General features: G+C 42.0%; 2 protein-coding genes across 3 annotated transcripts in view; one reads left to right on the top strand and one right to left on the bottom strand.

Moving 5' to 3' along the window:
* Window positions 1–17720, bottom strand: part of olfm2a (olfactomedin 2a) — a 90135-nt gene that overhangs the window by 23317 nt on the left and 49098 nt on the right. Inside the window, exon 1 of one of the 2 annotated variants that reach the window (XM_056252931.1) lies at window positions 9725–10125. The exons of the other annotated variant lie outside the window; for it this stretch is intronic. Within the exon in view, the coding sequence (XP_056108906.1) occupies window positions 9725–9868 (144 nt within the window). The 5' untranslated portion in view covers window positions 9869–10125. Of the gene's footprint in view, window positions 1–9724; window positions 10126–17720 lie in introns of those variants that run through there. 2 annotated transcript variants of the gene reach the window in all.
* dnmt1 (DNA (cytosine-5-)-methyltransferase 1) overlaps window positions 1–17720 on the top strand; it is a 265280-nt gene that overhangs the window by 236051 nt on the left and 11509 nt on the right. The gene's annotated exons all lie outside the window — the stretch shown is intronic.

Here is a 17720-nt window from a genome sequence, read left to right as displayed (position 1 = left end):
GGCAGTGGGGCTTGAAAATTCCCCCTTGTCCAAAGTGGGGAATGACCGAAAAAGTTTGAGAACCACTGGTGTACATGAATTCAGGCACTGGTAAGGACCCTGGCTCACTACACATTGGGACACTAGCTATGTTTTTATCCAAAGTTGTGAATTTAACTTGTGCGCTAAATGGGAATATCACCGTTTCCATCCAGTGAGCCGAAGAGAACAAAATCGTCACTTCCTGATAAATTGGCGCTAAATATCAATAAGAAAAATGGAAGTTGTTGCAGTAGGAGAAGCCACTGAATATTATAATTGTTATATTTGGTATATTATATATAATTGGTATATAATAAATGACTTGCACCGAAATGCAATAAACACGATCATGTTATCTTATCAGAGGCGGATGCCTGCTGTTCGGGCACACAGTCATGTAAGACAGTTCTGGGGGGTAATTATACCAAACCACTTTGTCGACAGACTTTGTTTAGGCAATTCAGAACGACCAAAAAACAGCATTTCAGATGCTTTGCAACAAGATTGGTCCACTGGTTGGTCCAGTTATGCTGTCCCATTGCGTCACATGACTTTTTTAATGCGCATCGAGGAATTTATACAGTAAATGTGTTTCCTTAATAGTTTATGCGCATGCTTGCTTTTCGGTGAAAACATTTATCCGAATGAACTGAGCGCATACGTTTTTTTATGCGCGTTTTTTTGAATTTATGCAGCATTTCAAGATTGTTTTATTTATATAGCACATTTAAAAACTGCAGACACAGCTGACCAATGCTGAACAACACAAAAAACGAAGAAACACAGGGCAAACCACACATTAATGACAGAAACTCACAGTGAATTGAAAGCCAAGAAAAAAAAAAAAAAGGTTTTAAGAGACGATTTAGGAACAGTTAAGGACTGTGCCGATCTGATATACGCCGGAAGGCTGTTCCACAGCCTAGGGCTGGCAATGGCAAAGGCACTATCTCCTCTATGCTTTAATCACGATCTGGGGACAGAGAGAAGTCTCTTATCACCGGACCTCAGATTTCGTGTGGGATTGTTTAGATAGAGCAGCTCAGCATTTCCATCCAGCGTTTTTTTATTTTTTTTTATGGAATATCCCAAAATAGGCGCATAAAAATAGGTGGATGAAAACATAGCTACTGATGACTATTTCTGGTGACATGACAACGTCCTCTTTGTACAACACCACATCCACTACTGGTATTTTTGAACAACAGCAACAGTATTTTTTGCAAAGCTATTTTAAGCTCATTATACTTTATTGTAACATAACCCTTCAACATATCAGCTGTAAATGAATTCTAAATGTATGTTCACTATCTGTCTATCAGTGCATGTTTATGCTGAAATATAATTAAATATCCGTTTTCTTTTTTTCTCTACGTGTCATGATATGTATTGAGTTGATTTGTGTGATTTATGTTTCATACTTTAGAATTTCCGTTAAGGGAACATAGTTCACACTGTGAGCCTTAGTGCTCAATTCCGATTCATTGTTCAGATATGATTTTTTTGTATAGCTGTTCACTTTGTTGTTTTAAGTATTGCCAATATCAGATTCCAGTGCGAATAGATCATGGTCCTGGACTGACATACATAAGTAAACACGGAGGACAAAGATCAGATTTCATGTGGTTCACACTGTCATGAGAAAAACAGATTTGAGCAACAAAAACAAAAAAAATCGAATTTGGGGCACATTTACCTGCTGTCTGAACGTATCCATAGTGAGCATCGATGCTCCCTGGTTTTCCCAAAGCATTGTGGGACATTTTAGGGAATGAACGTTTCAATGCACTGGAAGGATTTTGCGATTGAGACAGCCCTTAAAATGTCCGACTCCCTGATCATCAGTGCCCTGAATACTGAACTAAGGAGCTGATAATGACGCACCTACTACTTACACCCCTATTATTGGATGCTTTCCAATTAATCATGGCTGACAGCAACTTTTTGCTCTTGAAATGGAGTCTGAAATTTCATAATTACAATTGTTGTGCACATGAATGACCGAGCAAAGTCGTATTTACAAGTGGAGAAATTCAGAATTTTAAATAATGCACGAGTCGCTGAGTTGTGAGGTTCAAAGGGACGTATCGGTTTGAAACATTGCAGGGAAACTGATCTATAATATTCATAATTCATTTATGTATCAATATAATAGTTTGATACCTTGTATAAATAAGTGAAAGAAATTAGTAATTGTCATATTTTTTAATTCAGGTAGTTGGTTGTTCACAATATATTTCTGAACTTTAGTTTAGGCTACTTCCATGTTTTTCCCCGACTTGAATGTGTGATGTCGTAATAATGAATCCCTGACTCAGCAGGAGCATTAGAGCATTGCTACAATGGCATCAGTAATGGAAACATTTTCTTTCACATAATAAATCAATATAAATCAACATAAACATTAGCACAACATAAAAAAAACGATCATCACGTATCTTATGAGTTTTGGTTACTTTCTCACCTGATGGGAGATTTGGCACATTTCACTCAGTAGAGATGACGTCATTGCTGAATAGTGTTTGGCACTATTGAGGAAAAATTGGCAAGTTGAGAGCCTTAATTAATTTATGGCCCACAGGTCCAGGTTTGCTTAACAAAACACACACACACACACACACACACACACACACACACACACACACACACACACACACACACACACACACACACACACACACACACACACACACACACACACACACCCTACCCCTTAACCTACCTATCACAGAAAACTTTATGCATTTTTACATTTAAAAAAAAAACCTTTAAAGGGTAACTAAACCCCTGGTCAGAGCTTGACTCCACCCACTGGCAATATTTGAAAAATGCTGGAAAAGTGGGCGGAGCCCAGCGGAGATAGAGGGGATGAACGGATACTCTATCCCGATCGTTTTCAATACTCGCAATTCCAACTCCTGACTCGCTACAGTGGTTTTGACGAAACGAGATGGTTTTTATACTGCCATGGATGTGGTAGCTCGTACCAAGGGCGTGGTAAGCTGAAACCTGCTTACGTCAGCTCTCACCGCTACCGCCACGAACTACCGCAAACATCCAATAGGAAAATTCAAGTGCAGTAGCCACCGTTCAACCTGAAGAGGGCAGCACTCAGACGTTTTTACACCATATATTGTAGAATTAAAACACTTTATACCCAAATGTCAAAAAAGTTACTCGAATCAATGAACAGCATTAATAAAAAGCCCCAGTCTTACAGATCATTAACTAAAAAAAGTTGGTTTAGTGTTTAGTTACCCTTTAAATACTTTATTTTTATACCAGATGTACAAATGAGGACGGTTGAGGAGGTTTTTGGAGATTTTGTCAGGTTTTGGTCACTTCTGGGTACAAATTTGTCCCCAAAATATAGTTAAGTAGGTACACACACACACACACTTTTTGAGTTTTCATTTTTTATTGGGACATTCAATAGAAGTAATGGTTTTTATACTGTAGAAACTGTATATTCTATCCCCTTACACTAACACTACCCCTAAACCTAAACATCACAGAACGTAGGGAATACCAGGACCACACACACAGACACACACACACACACACCACACACACCTCCTTTGTCCTCCAACACTCAAAAATGTCAAGGCAAAGAAAAGAGCACAGTGATCGCTTCACCAAGAGATCCTGAGCAACAGACCAAAGGAGGATAGAACCTGATGTGAGGGCAATAGATAACAAGATACCGCAGCTACTGTTTGTGTGAGCGGAAGGGAAAGAAACACAGAGAATGAGAGAAAAAGAGTGACAGTGAGAGAAAGCGGAGAGCTGCTGAGGGGGAAGATGCAGAGGTCTAATTTCAGATTCAGAGTGGCAGTTTCTTACTCAGCCGAACCGCTGCCAAAGCCTGACACCAGCTCCATTACATGCCCAGCCCTCACCGTGAGCCCCACAAGCTTTCCCGCACCGCTCGACCTTTACAAGCCTCGATCCCGCAGTCTGATCTTAAGCCCTGGCTTGGTTGGAAACCATCCCACACATCCCACACACTCCCAGCTACCCAGGTATCGACGTCCTATTGAGAAAACGGAAGGTGATGAACAGGCACTGGGAGCAGGAAGCTAGGGTCAACTCCCCTCTCTGGGTTTCCTCTCACTCGCTGTCGCCACTTCTGCTTGTGCTCACCAGCTAGCCTTTACTTTGAGGCCGCCATTAACACGCTACGGAAAGGATTAACCAATTACAGTGGCACGCTTGGCCCCCATGGTGTCTGTGGGATTGAACTTAGGGCGGTTTTCATTAGCCTGATCTCTGAGTTCGGCACTATGAAGTCTGGACATAAATGAGATTGTAAATCTGTACGGTCTATTTCATGAAAGCAACAGGAAGTCCATTACAGCTTTCATAAGAAGCGTGTGGTATGACCAGATAGGCTATTTATTAGTGCTATGTGAACCTGAGTTTCTACAGTAACAAGGAGAGAGAAAATTGCCTTATTTTTCTCCTTAGATGTCCTTTGGTGTGTTTTCGTTCTCCCGACCCTTATTTTTTCCCATTCTTGCTCTCTCTTTTTCGTCAACATAAGGCTTTGCACTCAGCTGTGTGATTATGTCACCCTGAAGCCCAAAATTGACCCAAAGTCTCTACTCTAAACATGGATGTGAGCTGTGCCATGGCTCTGACTGCTGCTTCTATCAAAACACGTCCATGACACTCATGAACAACTTTAAAGATCAAGCATCCTTGTAAAGCGCAGATTCTGATGCAAATGAACATGTCCTGCATGCACACAGTTACCAATGTTCCCTCACTAAGCTCCAAGACACAAAACCAGAGCAGTATAAAACTGGTGAACGAGATATTATTCTGTTTGTCCTCTGAGAGCATTTAGATGCTCAGTTTCCTACAGGCATTCTTAAAGAGTGCCCTGCTTTTGACTCGGAAAATAAAGGATTCAGCTAGCAATTTTGAGCATGGTATTGATAATCTGACAGAGAAGTTTGAAGTGCTTCCTCTATAACTTCTTCAGATCTGCAAAGGTGCCAGTCAAGGGACTGACGGGATCTTGCTTCACCAGTTTCTTAATATTAATATTCATGTGAAGGTTTCTCACAGTCTTTCAGCTTGCCGTCAAAGACACCAAGAGTGTTGAACAGCACGTTTCTGGGGTGGAACTATGAGGTTTATATTACATGGAGAGAGCTAGCAATCCCATTAATCTGAATGGTAGTTGCTGAGCTGCCATCTTAGCTTATGGGATCACGGATCTTTTTAAGCCAATCAACTGAACTGTAATAACCACATAAATAATCACTCTGGGGCTCCAGCAAAATTATGTCATGACTGCACTGATTGGCTAATGCACCACAGCAACACACATAGCCCCAAAACATTCACTAGCAGCTATCCTGAGCTGTGACTCAAAGGCAGCAGCCTGGAAAAAATATAAACTAGGAAAAAAACAGTTTAAGCTCCATTTTATGCTTTAAAGAGTGTTCAAAATCCAAACTGTCGACTGGCAAAACATTGAGTATATGCATATATGCTTGTAAAAAAATCATTATTTTAAAATAATGTAGTAATAATGTTCATTTTGAATGACCGCGGTTGGAGAAACATGCTTTTCACAGTCAGATGGCGTAGTCACAGGGGCTAAAGAGGGTAATCAGCAACATGTGGACACTTTGTAACAGCCCAGACAGAGTAAACACAGCTGAAGACTAAGGTGAGTCTGATTGGATGTCTTTTCTAAGGCTGTAAATCTCAACATTGTCATCTGTGGGTGTGTGTAGCCAATGTGTCTCAACCTCACTTTCTCATTTAGAGATCCCTGGTGGGCAGCAGCAGCTGAGCAGAGCTGTGTTTTGGTGCTTTTATAACAGACAGCCGCTCCAATGTTTCCAATTCCCAGAGTCAGTAGAGTTTAGTAGAACGTTGTATCTGTTGCTCATTTATGCATGTTGGTCTACATGACGTTCTTTTCTTATTTTGGTCCCATGAAAACAAGAAACGGTGGCTGATATCAGTCACATGGGCATGTGGCTTTGTTAAGCGTTTGTGTTCATTACACGTTTGTTGCAGATTGTCCTACGGCTTCTCACTCGCATCTTATTTATTTTTCATAATCGAGGAGACAGTGTTAGACTCACCCTTGAACCAGCAGTATTCACCACACACATTCGCCCACACATGCACATGCAACAAATTTGTTACCCATAATTCATTGCGGTACTGAGACATTCCTGTATAATTGCTCTCATGCAGCTTTGCACTTTAATATTTTTTTTAATATTACCAACTCAGATTTTCTTTCATTAACCTGAATAAAATTATTAGACACCCAGACTTTGACCTCAATCAGACAGACCAACATATACTTCGAAAGATGGATCATTTCCAGCTTTAAGAGGTAAATATAACTGTGTGCCATGATCTGCATACATAGCGACGACAGATGGATCTCAGCGGGCACATACAATAAAAACAGCATAGGACCCAGAACAGATCCTTGAGGAATACCATATTTTAAGGGAATGAAGTGTTTGCAAAATTAACAGAGAATGTTCTATCCTAGATATGAACAAATCCATTTTAGAGCTGTCCCACAAATGCCTACCTCATACTCCAGACGTTCTCAGAGAATCGAATGATCAACAGTGTTGAATGCGGCACTGGGATCCAACTTAATTAGGACAACCGCCAGCCCAGAATCAACCGCTATCAGTAAATCAATCACAACTGTGGTCTCTGTACTGAGACCAGCTCTAAATCCAGATTGGAATTCATCCAGAATATCATTGCCTTCCATTTTTTTTAATGTTAAAATACTTTCTCTTAGGTAAACTGTAAGTAAGTCATTAGTAGAACTTGTGACTCTGTTGTGCTTACATTTTTTGATTGTCTTATCATCAGCTGCATATGGAGTGAGTTTGGGGTGAGTCTACCTGTTTGAATAATGGGATAGAATCAGGGTAGGGTAGAAGAGGCAGTTCGGATCTTTGGAAAAAGTGTTTAAAAAAAATATTATGGTATTACTAGTAGCGCAGAAATTACACACTCCACCTTTAAGTGTAGTGTTGATCTTTACATGTGACGAGTTCACATGAATAAGCAGTTGAGCTGAGAAGGGCAAAAGAGCAAGTGAAGCGGAGTGTGATTGTTGCTCAGAGCTGATGGAGTACGGCAGACTTAACATGTAACTGTGACATAATGGTGGACTGGACAGCCATGCAGGTCCAGATGATCATGACAGAAGGGAAGACAGGTTGCTTTGAAGAGAACCAAGGATATCCCTGCGGCCTGCTATGAGTCCATCAGTCACTCTGCTTCACAGACCACACCTCCATTCTGCAGCTCATTTCGCATGATCATCACCTCATCTCAAGAACAGAGGGATGCATCTCTCTTCCTGACTGAGAGCAAGCTGCTTTTGAGATTAGATTTTGAGTCTTTGCAAAGCCAGATCGCTTTGGATGGGTTCACACTTATCACAGAGAATAAATTAGTCCCCGGCATGAGAGTAACATCTGTCTAATGCCTCAAATCTAAAAACGAAAGCCTTTGCTTTGGGGGAGATTGTTTTTACGTATGCTAATTTCCCCTTGGTTTTTCCTTGAGGTGAAGTGAGGCAATGTTTTAAAGTGATTGCTTGAAATGAGATACATGGGAGTTAACGAAAGCTAATGTGTTTTGGGTAATGATGACTACTGATAGCGGAGCTTCAATGGGTGCCACTTTAGCTAAATAAATAAATGTTCTGAATAATTTTGGCTCATTTTCCAATAGTTTCCAGTGTTACTTAATATGGGCGTTATCAAATTTCTGGAGCTTGCACCCAACCTGAGCTTCAGATTTTCAGGATTGAATAGAGAACGCCTTTTAAATCCCACTTCAGTTCTTTGGTCCAAATTGGATTCAAATTCCAAGAAATTCATACCCAGCAAACATTGACTTTTAAATTGAGCTGAGTTGGAAAGTTTTGAAAAAAGTCGAACAAAAAAAATAAGTTTGAAGGTAGAACAATAAGATTCATTTACCAGAGAACACTTCATTTACCAGAATTGCAGTTCAGTAAATTCCTCTTCCTGTCATTCTAATTCAATTTAAGGACATGACAATGTTTTCAACTAAATATGGAAAATTTTCTATGCGTTTTGGCCTTTTAATTTTACAAGACAACAGCGTTTTGGGTTTTTAAAAAAGGGTTTCAAAGTGCACGTTTTTGAAAACCATACCGTTACAGTCTTTGTGTAAACTAAAAAATGCAAATTTGTGAAAATGGTGACGTCATGTCACCATTTCCACGTATTACATGTTCAGTCTATAGGATTGTAGTGAACATTGCCAACTCCGGCTTGGCATTCGTTTTCGCGGATCCGTGTGAATGGGGATCGTTTTGACAATGTTGTCGTTTGTATGTGAAAAACTCAATGTCTGTTGGCTATGGCCTGTCTTATAGCAAGACCATTGGGCAGACATGAGCACATGACTGGATGAGTAATCAGACTTGATATAAAGCAGAGTTGGTGTTGACTGTAGAGCTCTTTACATGGTAAACATCTCGGTAGGTAAAGCAGCTTTAAGCTTGTGATGAGTAGTAACAGTCTTCCAAAGCGAGTGTGAATGTGTTAGACAAAGCTGTGCTAGACAGTTTCTGCAGACTCCATGGAAATCAGCGTAGGCATTCTGACCGACCCAAATGACCCCTACAGCGTCTCCTCTCTCTTCCAGATGGAGTGTCATCCCTGGCCATAAGCTGTGCCAAGTAGAGCTTTTATTGAGGGGCAGATGCTCAGATACTACACAGATACCCCAGGCAGTCTCTCAATTTTAATGATCCAGAAAACGTACAGGGATCACATCTCACTCTCAATCCACCTACTCGCACCTGGTCCCATTTTTCAATACCCAACATTTGGAAAACACATAAGCATACACAACTCACAGATGCAAGATAATTACTCACACACTGACAGAATTGTGAAGGTTTAAATTTCAGCCAGCGCTTACTTAACAACCTTAGGATATAACAAGGTGCTTAGCTCTAGAGTCTTACTTAGATTTTAATCTTCTCTTTCTGTGTTTTTACTTTAAATGTGGCAGCCCTGGTGCTGCCAAAGGCCCGTCCTCTCTCACACAAGGCACTTAATTCAGTTATGGACAGAGACAAAGTGCACAGTTCTCACAAAGAAGTACAGTGGATTTGATTAAAAAACAGGGAGCGAGGGGGTGGGAAAAAGAGAATTGTGCCTCTTCAGAAGAAAACAGTTGGCTCAGAAGCTACAAAAGTCTAGCCTCATGTCTCAGAACCATCAGCTCCAGCAGACGAGCCGCTGCCTCAAAGAAACAATCCTGCCTCCCTTTCCTAATTTGACCTGAACATCATTCATGAGGCACTTAACTCTTCTCTCCCTGCCAAGTGAGGATATCCTCACAGGAGTCATGAATCTCGCCGGGTATAACTTCCTCGTCTATCATCTCCCACTGAGAATCACTCATCCACAGCAGCCATCAATTCCTCTGTAACCAACCCCCAAAGCCAGACACGCATTCAATTTACCTGCCTCTCACCCTGAAAATCCCTCTAAAAGCCTGTCAGGCAAATCTCTTGAGGATCGTAACCACAGAGGAGTGTAACTGCTCTTTAACACGAAGGTCCTGACTCTTTGGCTTATTCGGATGAGCAAACAGACACATAGAGAGATAAACAGACAGGACAAGAGTAGAAAAGCGGAGGGTTACGCACACTGACGATCCTTTCCGAGGTGCCTGCGCGGGAGATGGTGGTTCCGTTAAGCCCCACAAGCGAGGGCAGTGTCTGGGACATCCAATTAGTGACCATGGCCATGGTGCTGAGCACCGCGCCAATCTTCAGGAGCGGAACGCTCATGTCGTCCCCCCGGCCGGCCGCCTGGCCCTAGTGCCCCCCACGCTCCCTGGAGCCGGGGTCCAGATGCAGCGCGAGAACAGGCACGAACCTGATGCGTCCTCCTCCCTCTTCCTCCAGCCAAGGGACGTGTACCCGAGTCTCAAAACCAGCTCACACGCACCAGCTGCTCAGATCCGACAGCATCACAGCGATGCACGACACGCGTTATTCTTCAGCTGGAGAGCGACTGCCAGTGCCTGATACGCACTCATCCACTCCCTCTCCCTCCCTGCCTTCTTCTCTCTCTCTCTCTCTCTCTCCTCACACTCATTCAAGATGCCGCGCTGCGCATTGGCTGCATCTATCTCTCTCTTTCTCTTCCCTCCCCTCCCCTGCCTCTCTCCAGCCTTGTTCCACATCCATCCCTCTGTCTTCCTCCTCTCTGGCTCCTCTGTGCCTCTTGATCCTTCTCTTTTGTGAGCGCAAAAAATCAGAGAGGCAAGGGAGTTGCGCACCCCCAGATCTTTGCGCAACAATCAGCTGTTTGAAGCCGCTGCCGTTTGAAGGGTTTGTCTTCCCTCACAACTGCACAGAGGCGGCTCACAGCTCGAGCTAAATTAGGATCTCTCTCCATGAGTGCGTTGTTTATAAGTGTGTGAAGAAGAGGAGCTTTACTCCCGGAGTGTTTAATGAGGAAGAGGATGAGGCGTTCCAGTTGGCGGCTTTCCCCTGACAGCTCATCAATCACGTGTGCAGCTGACACTCCCTTAATCAAAGAGTAATGGGAAATCTGAATGCGGACGGGTATGGCACTGGTGCTCGGCACTAACCAGAGCTGACTGCAGTCCATCAGCAGCCCAGCCATGCAGGCCACTCTCACTCTCTCTCGCTTCCATCATCCCCAGTCTAGAGCCTAAAGCCACATAAGTCACATAATTAAACAGATGAGCCGCGTGGCGGCTGTTTAACCTTGAGCGATGGCCTGTTGGAGAATTGTGTCATTCAAGCCTATATAAGTAGTATGCCTACTAATTATGCACAGTGCCTCGCTTGTTACTTTCAAAAAACAAACAAATGGCTTGTTTTATCTTCACTAGTGTACCTCAGGTGTTTTCTCTCAGACATGTTGAAAGTGACTTCTGAATTGCAGAAGTATAACAACAATCAATGAAAAGTGACAGCTGCCTGAGACTGTGGTCTCAACTCACCTGATGCACCTGTACATTTTCAGCTCAACACTGCCATCATGTGTTTGTATCTTAGTACTGCGTCTACAGTGAAATAGCCCGTTAAAGATAGGCTACTGTGTGTGTTTTCAGTGTTAAAATACTTTTTTGAGCACCTCAGTGCCATGAGTTTGGAGTGGGACTACCTTGCAGATGGAAGTATTTGGCGAACCTGACTGAAAACAGTCACAAGTTTTGCAATTCTGTTCAGCACAGTAATTACACACCGCCACTTTAAAGGGATAGTTCACTTGGAAATAAATTTTTGATATGTTTTAGCTTACCTCAAGGGCATCTAAGATGTAGGTGTCTTTGTTTCCGCAGTAGTTTCAATTTTGATATTTTTTGGTCAAACCGTTCTTGTCTGTCAGTCATATAATGCAGGTCTATGGTCACCACCTCAAAGAGCATGCACAGAGAAGTCCAAATTAAACATGATTTAATGACTCGTAAATGTAAGTACACATTGATGGCCTAAGACACGAAACGAGCGGTTTGTGTGAGAAAACGAACAGTATTTATATCGTTTTTACCTCTTGTAACGCACAGACCGAAGCGCCCGCGCCCTCAGATCACTTGGACGTGGCTGTGGTTACAAGAGGTAAAAACTATATATATACTGTTCGTTTTCTCACACAAACCGCTCGTTTCGTGTCTTAGGCCATCAATGTGTACTTACATTTACGAGTCATTAAATCATGTCTAATTTGGACTTCTCTTTGCATGCTCTTTGAGGTGGTGACCATAGACCTGCATTATAGGACTGACAGACAAGAACGGTATGACCTAAAAATATCAAAATTGAAACTTCTGCGGAAACAAAGACACCTACATCTTGGATGCCCTTGAGGTAAGCTAAAACATATCAAAAATTAATTTCAAAGTGAACTATCCCTTTAAGGTTTGCCTGAGCAGGTGTAATGCAGCATAACTTAGATACAAATGTACGTATCTTACGCCCTCTGTGGAATATACAATGATAACTAGTCACAGCCTGTTGGATGCTAGGCTTCCAGAGCAATCTGTTTTGTTTGCTTTTGTGTCACATCAATAGAAATCCAAAGGTTACACTGAACAGCATGACCTGATTTCTCAGTGAAATAAACCACACTAAAATGGATTTTCATTTTAGCAAACCACCATTTAGAGAGACTGAGATGATTCAGTTTAAATTAAGTTACAGTTATGTTTTGCCTTTGAAACAAGCCACTTTATACATAATTTGTTTTTTTTTTTTTATGTGAAAATGTCACCATTTACTTGCAGTGTTTTTCCATACCTATATGACTTTCTATCTTCTGAGGTGGGACATCGGTAAGGGACAGGTTTGGTTACTGTAGGTTTAAGGGTGGGTTAATGGGGAAGGCAAAGGTACAAAAATTAAAGACACTTAACATAAAGTAGGACCTAGTATATAAAGTGGGACCTGGAAGAGCATGTTAGCAATGCCAAGGTCAATGGGTATGATTGTCACAGGAAACCCATACTGATAAAATATACAGCCGGAAAGAACAGAGCGTTTCTTTGGATAAAAGCATCTGCCAAATGCATCAATGTAAAAATCGGTAAAAATTGATCTGCAACTGTTATGACATAAATCTAACACCTCACCCACAGCTTTCACAAGCTTTGCAATCACGCAAAGAGAGAGCAAGCAATACTGTTTCATTTAAATGACCCCAAAAACAATGCTTCTCTGTGTAGGTTTTTTAAGTAGGACGGATCATTTTCACCCACTTGAATACGCTAACCTCACAAACTGAAGGTTTTCACCACAGCTGCATTAGCCTTCTGTACGAGTGAAAACACTGAGATGCTGACAGTTCATCTGAGGCTATTTAGATATGGAAATAAATTGAGTAGCTATCCAAATACTGTCAGATGTACTTAGCACTTGCTGTATTCTCCATTGCCACAGTATATTACTCTGGGCCTCAGCTTGATGGCCTCATAAAAATGTATCAGAGTGAGAATTGATTTTTGGAAAGAGGACAAACGACCTTCTGATTCTTCTAATCATTAAAGTAAATACAAAATGCTCCTTCTCAGTAACAAATACATTTTATGAGACCATTTGTGATAATGACGTTTTACATTATAAAGTAGTTTGTTTCTGTGCTGATGTCCACTAGAGGATGCTGTTGTTCAACAGATTGCCACTTCAACAGGTAAGGCCCCATCTCTGGTAGAGATGCCCTATGGCAAGGAGACAAAATGCTTTTGTTCAGAGCAATCAGGATCATGGCTTTGCCTAAATGAGATCAAAGGGAGACTCAACAAGGGCTACGGTCACGAAATGGTTTTCAGTTCTTTTTGGAGTGCTAAACATGATTCTGAATGGAAAGTGAGACACTACATTCTTTAACTGTGTTGCAGTTACAACCCAAATGTGAAAGAGTTAGGTATGTGCTGATGACAACTAGTCGTAACTGGTAAATGTTTATGTGGTGGAAGAGGGAATAAAACAAACAACAACAATAATTAAAAAGCCATTAACTGTCCAAAAATTAAATCAGAATGTTTTTGACAGATTTGTGAGGACAAAAGCATTGAGTGTCCCGAAATGGCCAGTAATGGTAAATGGACTGCATTTATATATAGCGCTTTCACAGACCCAATGGCCACCAAAGCGCAAAACATTTTGCCTCACCGACGGCGGTGTCAGCCATACAAGGCACCATTCAGCTCATCGGGAGCAGCTGGGGTTAGGTGTCTTGCTCATGGACACCTTGACACTTGGTCAGGTGGAACCAGGGATTGAACCACCAACCTTCCGGTTTGTAGACAACCTACATGAACCACTGAGCCACTGAGCCACTGCCGCCCCTGAGCCACTGCCGCCCCTGAGCCACTGCCGCCCCTGAGCCACTGCCGCCCCTGAGCCACTGCCGCCCCTTATATAGTGCCCCTTGTATATATAATTAAAATTAAGTGATAAAACCTTAAAGACGATACAAAGTCTTAATAATTCTTCTAAAACAGAATCAGTCAATACATCTACTATATTATAATGAAATTCGCACTAAATATACATTAAAGTAGCTTTTATAAAACGTGCCTTAGAATAAAACAGTACTGGTGTTCATCTTGAGACAAAACAAAAAAATGGCACGGACCAATTTAAAGATATGTCAGTGCAAGTTGCTTTCAGTTAAATCAGCTCAAACATGCATTTTAGGCTACGTCTACATAAATCCGGATACAATACGCTCTCCTTGTCCATACTTGCGTTTTCCAAAAGTTTCTCATCCACACCAAAACGTCGGAAAACGCTAAATTCACCTTGCTGCGCATGCGTAAACCCTCACAAAAGCTCACTGAGATGATACAGACGAGAAAATATATAATAAAGTTATCGTGCAATTATATATGTATGGCCTAAAACGCAGCTCTCATGTTTTGCCGCAGGACAGCAATTGCGAGTGAATTTTCTGTCATCTTTGCAGGACTGTGATATGAAGAGTGTACAAAGTAACATATTTTATCAACTGTGTAAAAGTGAATAGTACATAACAGGCACAATACCGGTATAAACATGAATATCTATTGGTACAAAATGCGTCACATGACTAAACATGCGTCATCGGTTTCAAATACCTATATCTGTTTTCACAGTCCACACTACAACGCGAAAACAGGGTTTTCAAATGTATCCACTTTGGAGAGCGTTTTCGAAAAACTTCCTTTTCATTCATAAAAACGCCGTCTCAGTGTGGATCGAAAGGCCAAAACGGAGAGAAAAATATGCATTTTCAAACAAAACCGTATTAGTGTGGACAAGGCCTAGTCAAAGACAGTATAAGAAGAGCAGAGCCATCTCATTGGAACTCAGTTGAAGCCCATTTTTAGCGATTTTTGAGCACTTCCGTTCCTGACGCGCAGACTCAGACCGACTCAAACTAAGCTTGATGACGTGAGCAACCTGTCTGACAGACGTAAATCTTCTAGTAGCTGTGCGTGCAAATTGCCAACGTTAATCTTGCAGAGACGGGGAACTTGAGCAAAGAGTTCTTTGGCGTGAGTGAGCAGGAGTAAGTATTCCGTTGCTTTTATGAACTCGTTATCTATGGGCTTCTCTCTTGACGGGACGTCCCCCCGATTGCTTGCGAGCTTCTCCTCCTGTCTGTACGGTAATTTCTGTACAGCGCGACAGAGAGTCGAGTGGTTATGACCCAATCGTTAGCCTATTTTTACAAAAACTGTTTATACGGGGCCATAATGTAACAGAAGGTAATGGAGCCCTTTATACATTGTCGTGTTTCCTTAGAAATAAATAATGGATAAATGGAGTCTTTAAACGCCTCAGATGTAAAGTTATTCGCTGTCAAAGTGACGCCAAAATGAATGGGTTTTCATTTTGGCGTCATTTCATTTTCCTCACTAACGCAAGTGAAGTTCTGCTACAAGATGGCGGCAACCGGCCGGCTTTAACTTCCGGTCGATGGATTACCCCCTTGGGCCTAGTCTGCGACTAGCTTAAGTAGGGGTGGAACGGTACATGTATTCGCATCGAACCGAAACGGTATGGGCGTCACGGTTCGGTGCACGAATTTACACGGAGAATACACGGTATAAAAATAAATAAAAATCGCGTGCAAATTAATTAATGTAATATGGAACTACTGTTAGATACGCGGGTTCTTTAGGGAGTCGGGACACATAATCTGTACCATCGGCTATTAGCTCTGAACGCGCGTTCACTTCAAACGTTGGCTTAATTTAGACGCGCGTCCTATTCGCTTTGGACTAGCGTCGAACTAGACGCGAATTTGACGCTCGATCTATTCGCGTTTGGTGTGACCGCACACTGAACAAGCTGCGATGTCGAGATTGCAATGCTGGAGTGAGTGTGTGTGTGTGTGCGCGCGAGAGAGAGAGAGAGAGAAGCGCGGGCGCGATCGAACTCTATGTGTGTGTGTGAGAGAGAGAAAGAGAGAGAGAGAGAGAGAGAGAGAGAGAGAGAGAGAGAGAGAGAGAGGCAAGGTCTTTTTGTCTTTTTATTAATTTAATTAATAAACTAATTATATAAAACTATTGTCAGTGCACTACAAATAAACTGGTTCTATGCCTTTATTAATAAAACTTATTTAAAAAATACAATGCCTTCTGCATTTTTGTTTTGCTTTTCCCTCTATTGTACCGAAATCGTACCGAACCGTGATGTCTGAACCGAGGTATGAAGCGAACCGTGACTTCTGTGTACCGTTCCACCCCTAAGCTTAAGCCTTGTCTGTGAAACCGAGGTTAGGTGTTTTAGTTAGGAAACGTACTAGCAGGGCTATGCTAACCAGTCAAACACCGACCAATTGATTTATATACAAATATTCTTCAATCCGCTCCTGTTTGCTGTTGTATGCACAGAACAATTTGAGGGTTAATTTAACAATACAGTTGTCAATCCCAAGATCTGACTGTGATCCGCACGGTTGTGTATTTTGTGCTGCAGTTATGAGCTGCTGTTGAGTTTCTTCCCTTCTTGCCCCGCAGGCCTCTCGGTCTGCTATTTCTGTCCACGGCGCTCACATCCTCATTAATGATCTTACTCAAATTCACACACACACACACACACGCACACGTCTTCAGAATGCATTTGCACAGCAGCAACACAAGCAGTCACACACGGCACACATATACACACAAATCCGTTCAAACGCAGGATGGCGTGTTTATCGAGCACTCAATGCTAAACATCCATTTAAAATCTGATCGTGGTGCTTGCCTTCAGGGCTTCTGGTTTAAAGGGCATTTATAATCAGTTCACACAATTTAAATGAACTTCAGCTGCAGAGTGCAGCGCTTCTGGCGGCCTGCAGGTGGCAGTAAAGATCTAGAGTTTCCCAAACGGCCTCAGAATCTCTCCAAGGACACGGATTTACTATTCAAGAACCTGTGCCAATATAAATGTGTCTGCTCGGCGTGTCCAAGACCATAGTCGCTGTCTTGTAAGCGTTTTCCTACACCTGCACATGCACACCGAATTCAACCCACAACACATCAAATATTCACCACTCTCAGTTTGCAGGCAACAAACTACACAAGGCATTGTTTTCTACATCAACAAGCCAGCCCTGAACTCGTTTTAAAGGGATAGTTCACCCAAAAATGACTATTGTGTCATCATTTACTCACCCCCATATCATTAAAACCTGTATGACGTTCTTTCTTCTAGGTTATTTGATGTTTTCAGAAGAAGTTTTTTTATGGTGCTTGCTTGACATGGTCCACATTCACTTCCATTATATAGAAAATTACTTAAAAATGGATCCTATCTGTTTCATGGAAGAAAGGACGTCATACAGGTTTGGAACTACATTAGGGTGACATAATTTATATTTTCTGGTGAATTGAACCCTAATCACGGTAGGTTTCACTTCACAAAATTGTAAAGCATCTATATGCAGCTCAGGTTTGAACCGCAACTGTCGCATACAGATCAGTACGGATAGTAAACGCTTCGTTCATGTGGGATTTTACAACAGATCCCCCTATACTGTGGACGCTCGACATGCAACGTCCATCTCACTTTCCCTTCTGCCAGCACTTAACTCCTGCCCAAATCCCGCTAAATAATGCAGCCCGCCACCGCCAGCACTGGATCCTGCAGCGTCACAGCACCCTGAACACATCAACTCCCATTATGTGTTCTG

This window comes from Rhinichthys klamathensis, unplaced genomic scaffold (assembly GCF_029890125.1).
Source record: "Rhinichthys klamathensis goyatoka isolate OS25496 unplaced genomic scaffold, OSU_Roscu_1.1 h1tg000004l_1, whole genome shotgun sequence".
Taxonomy (NCBI): domain Eukaryota; kingdom Metazoa; phylum Chordata; class Actinopteri; order Cypriniformes; family Leuciscidae; genus Rhinichthys; species Rhinichthys klamathensis.
The sequence above is the reverse complement of the archived record's forward strand: the minus strand, read 5'-3'. Positions and strand labels throughout refer to the sequence as shown.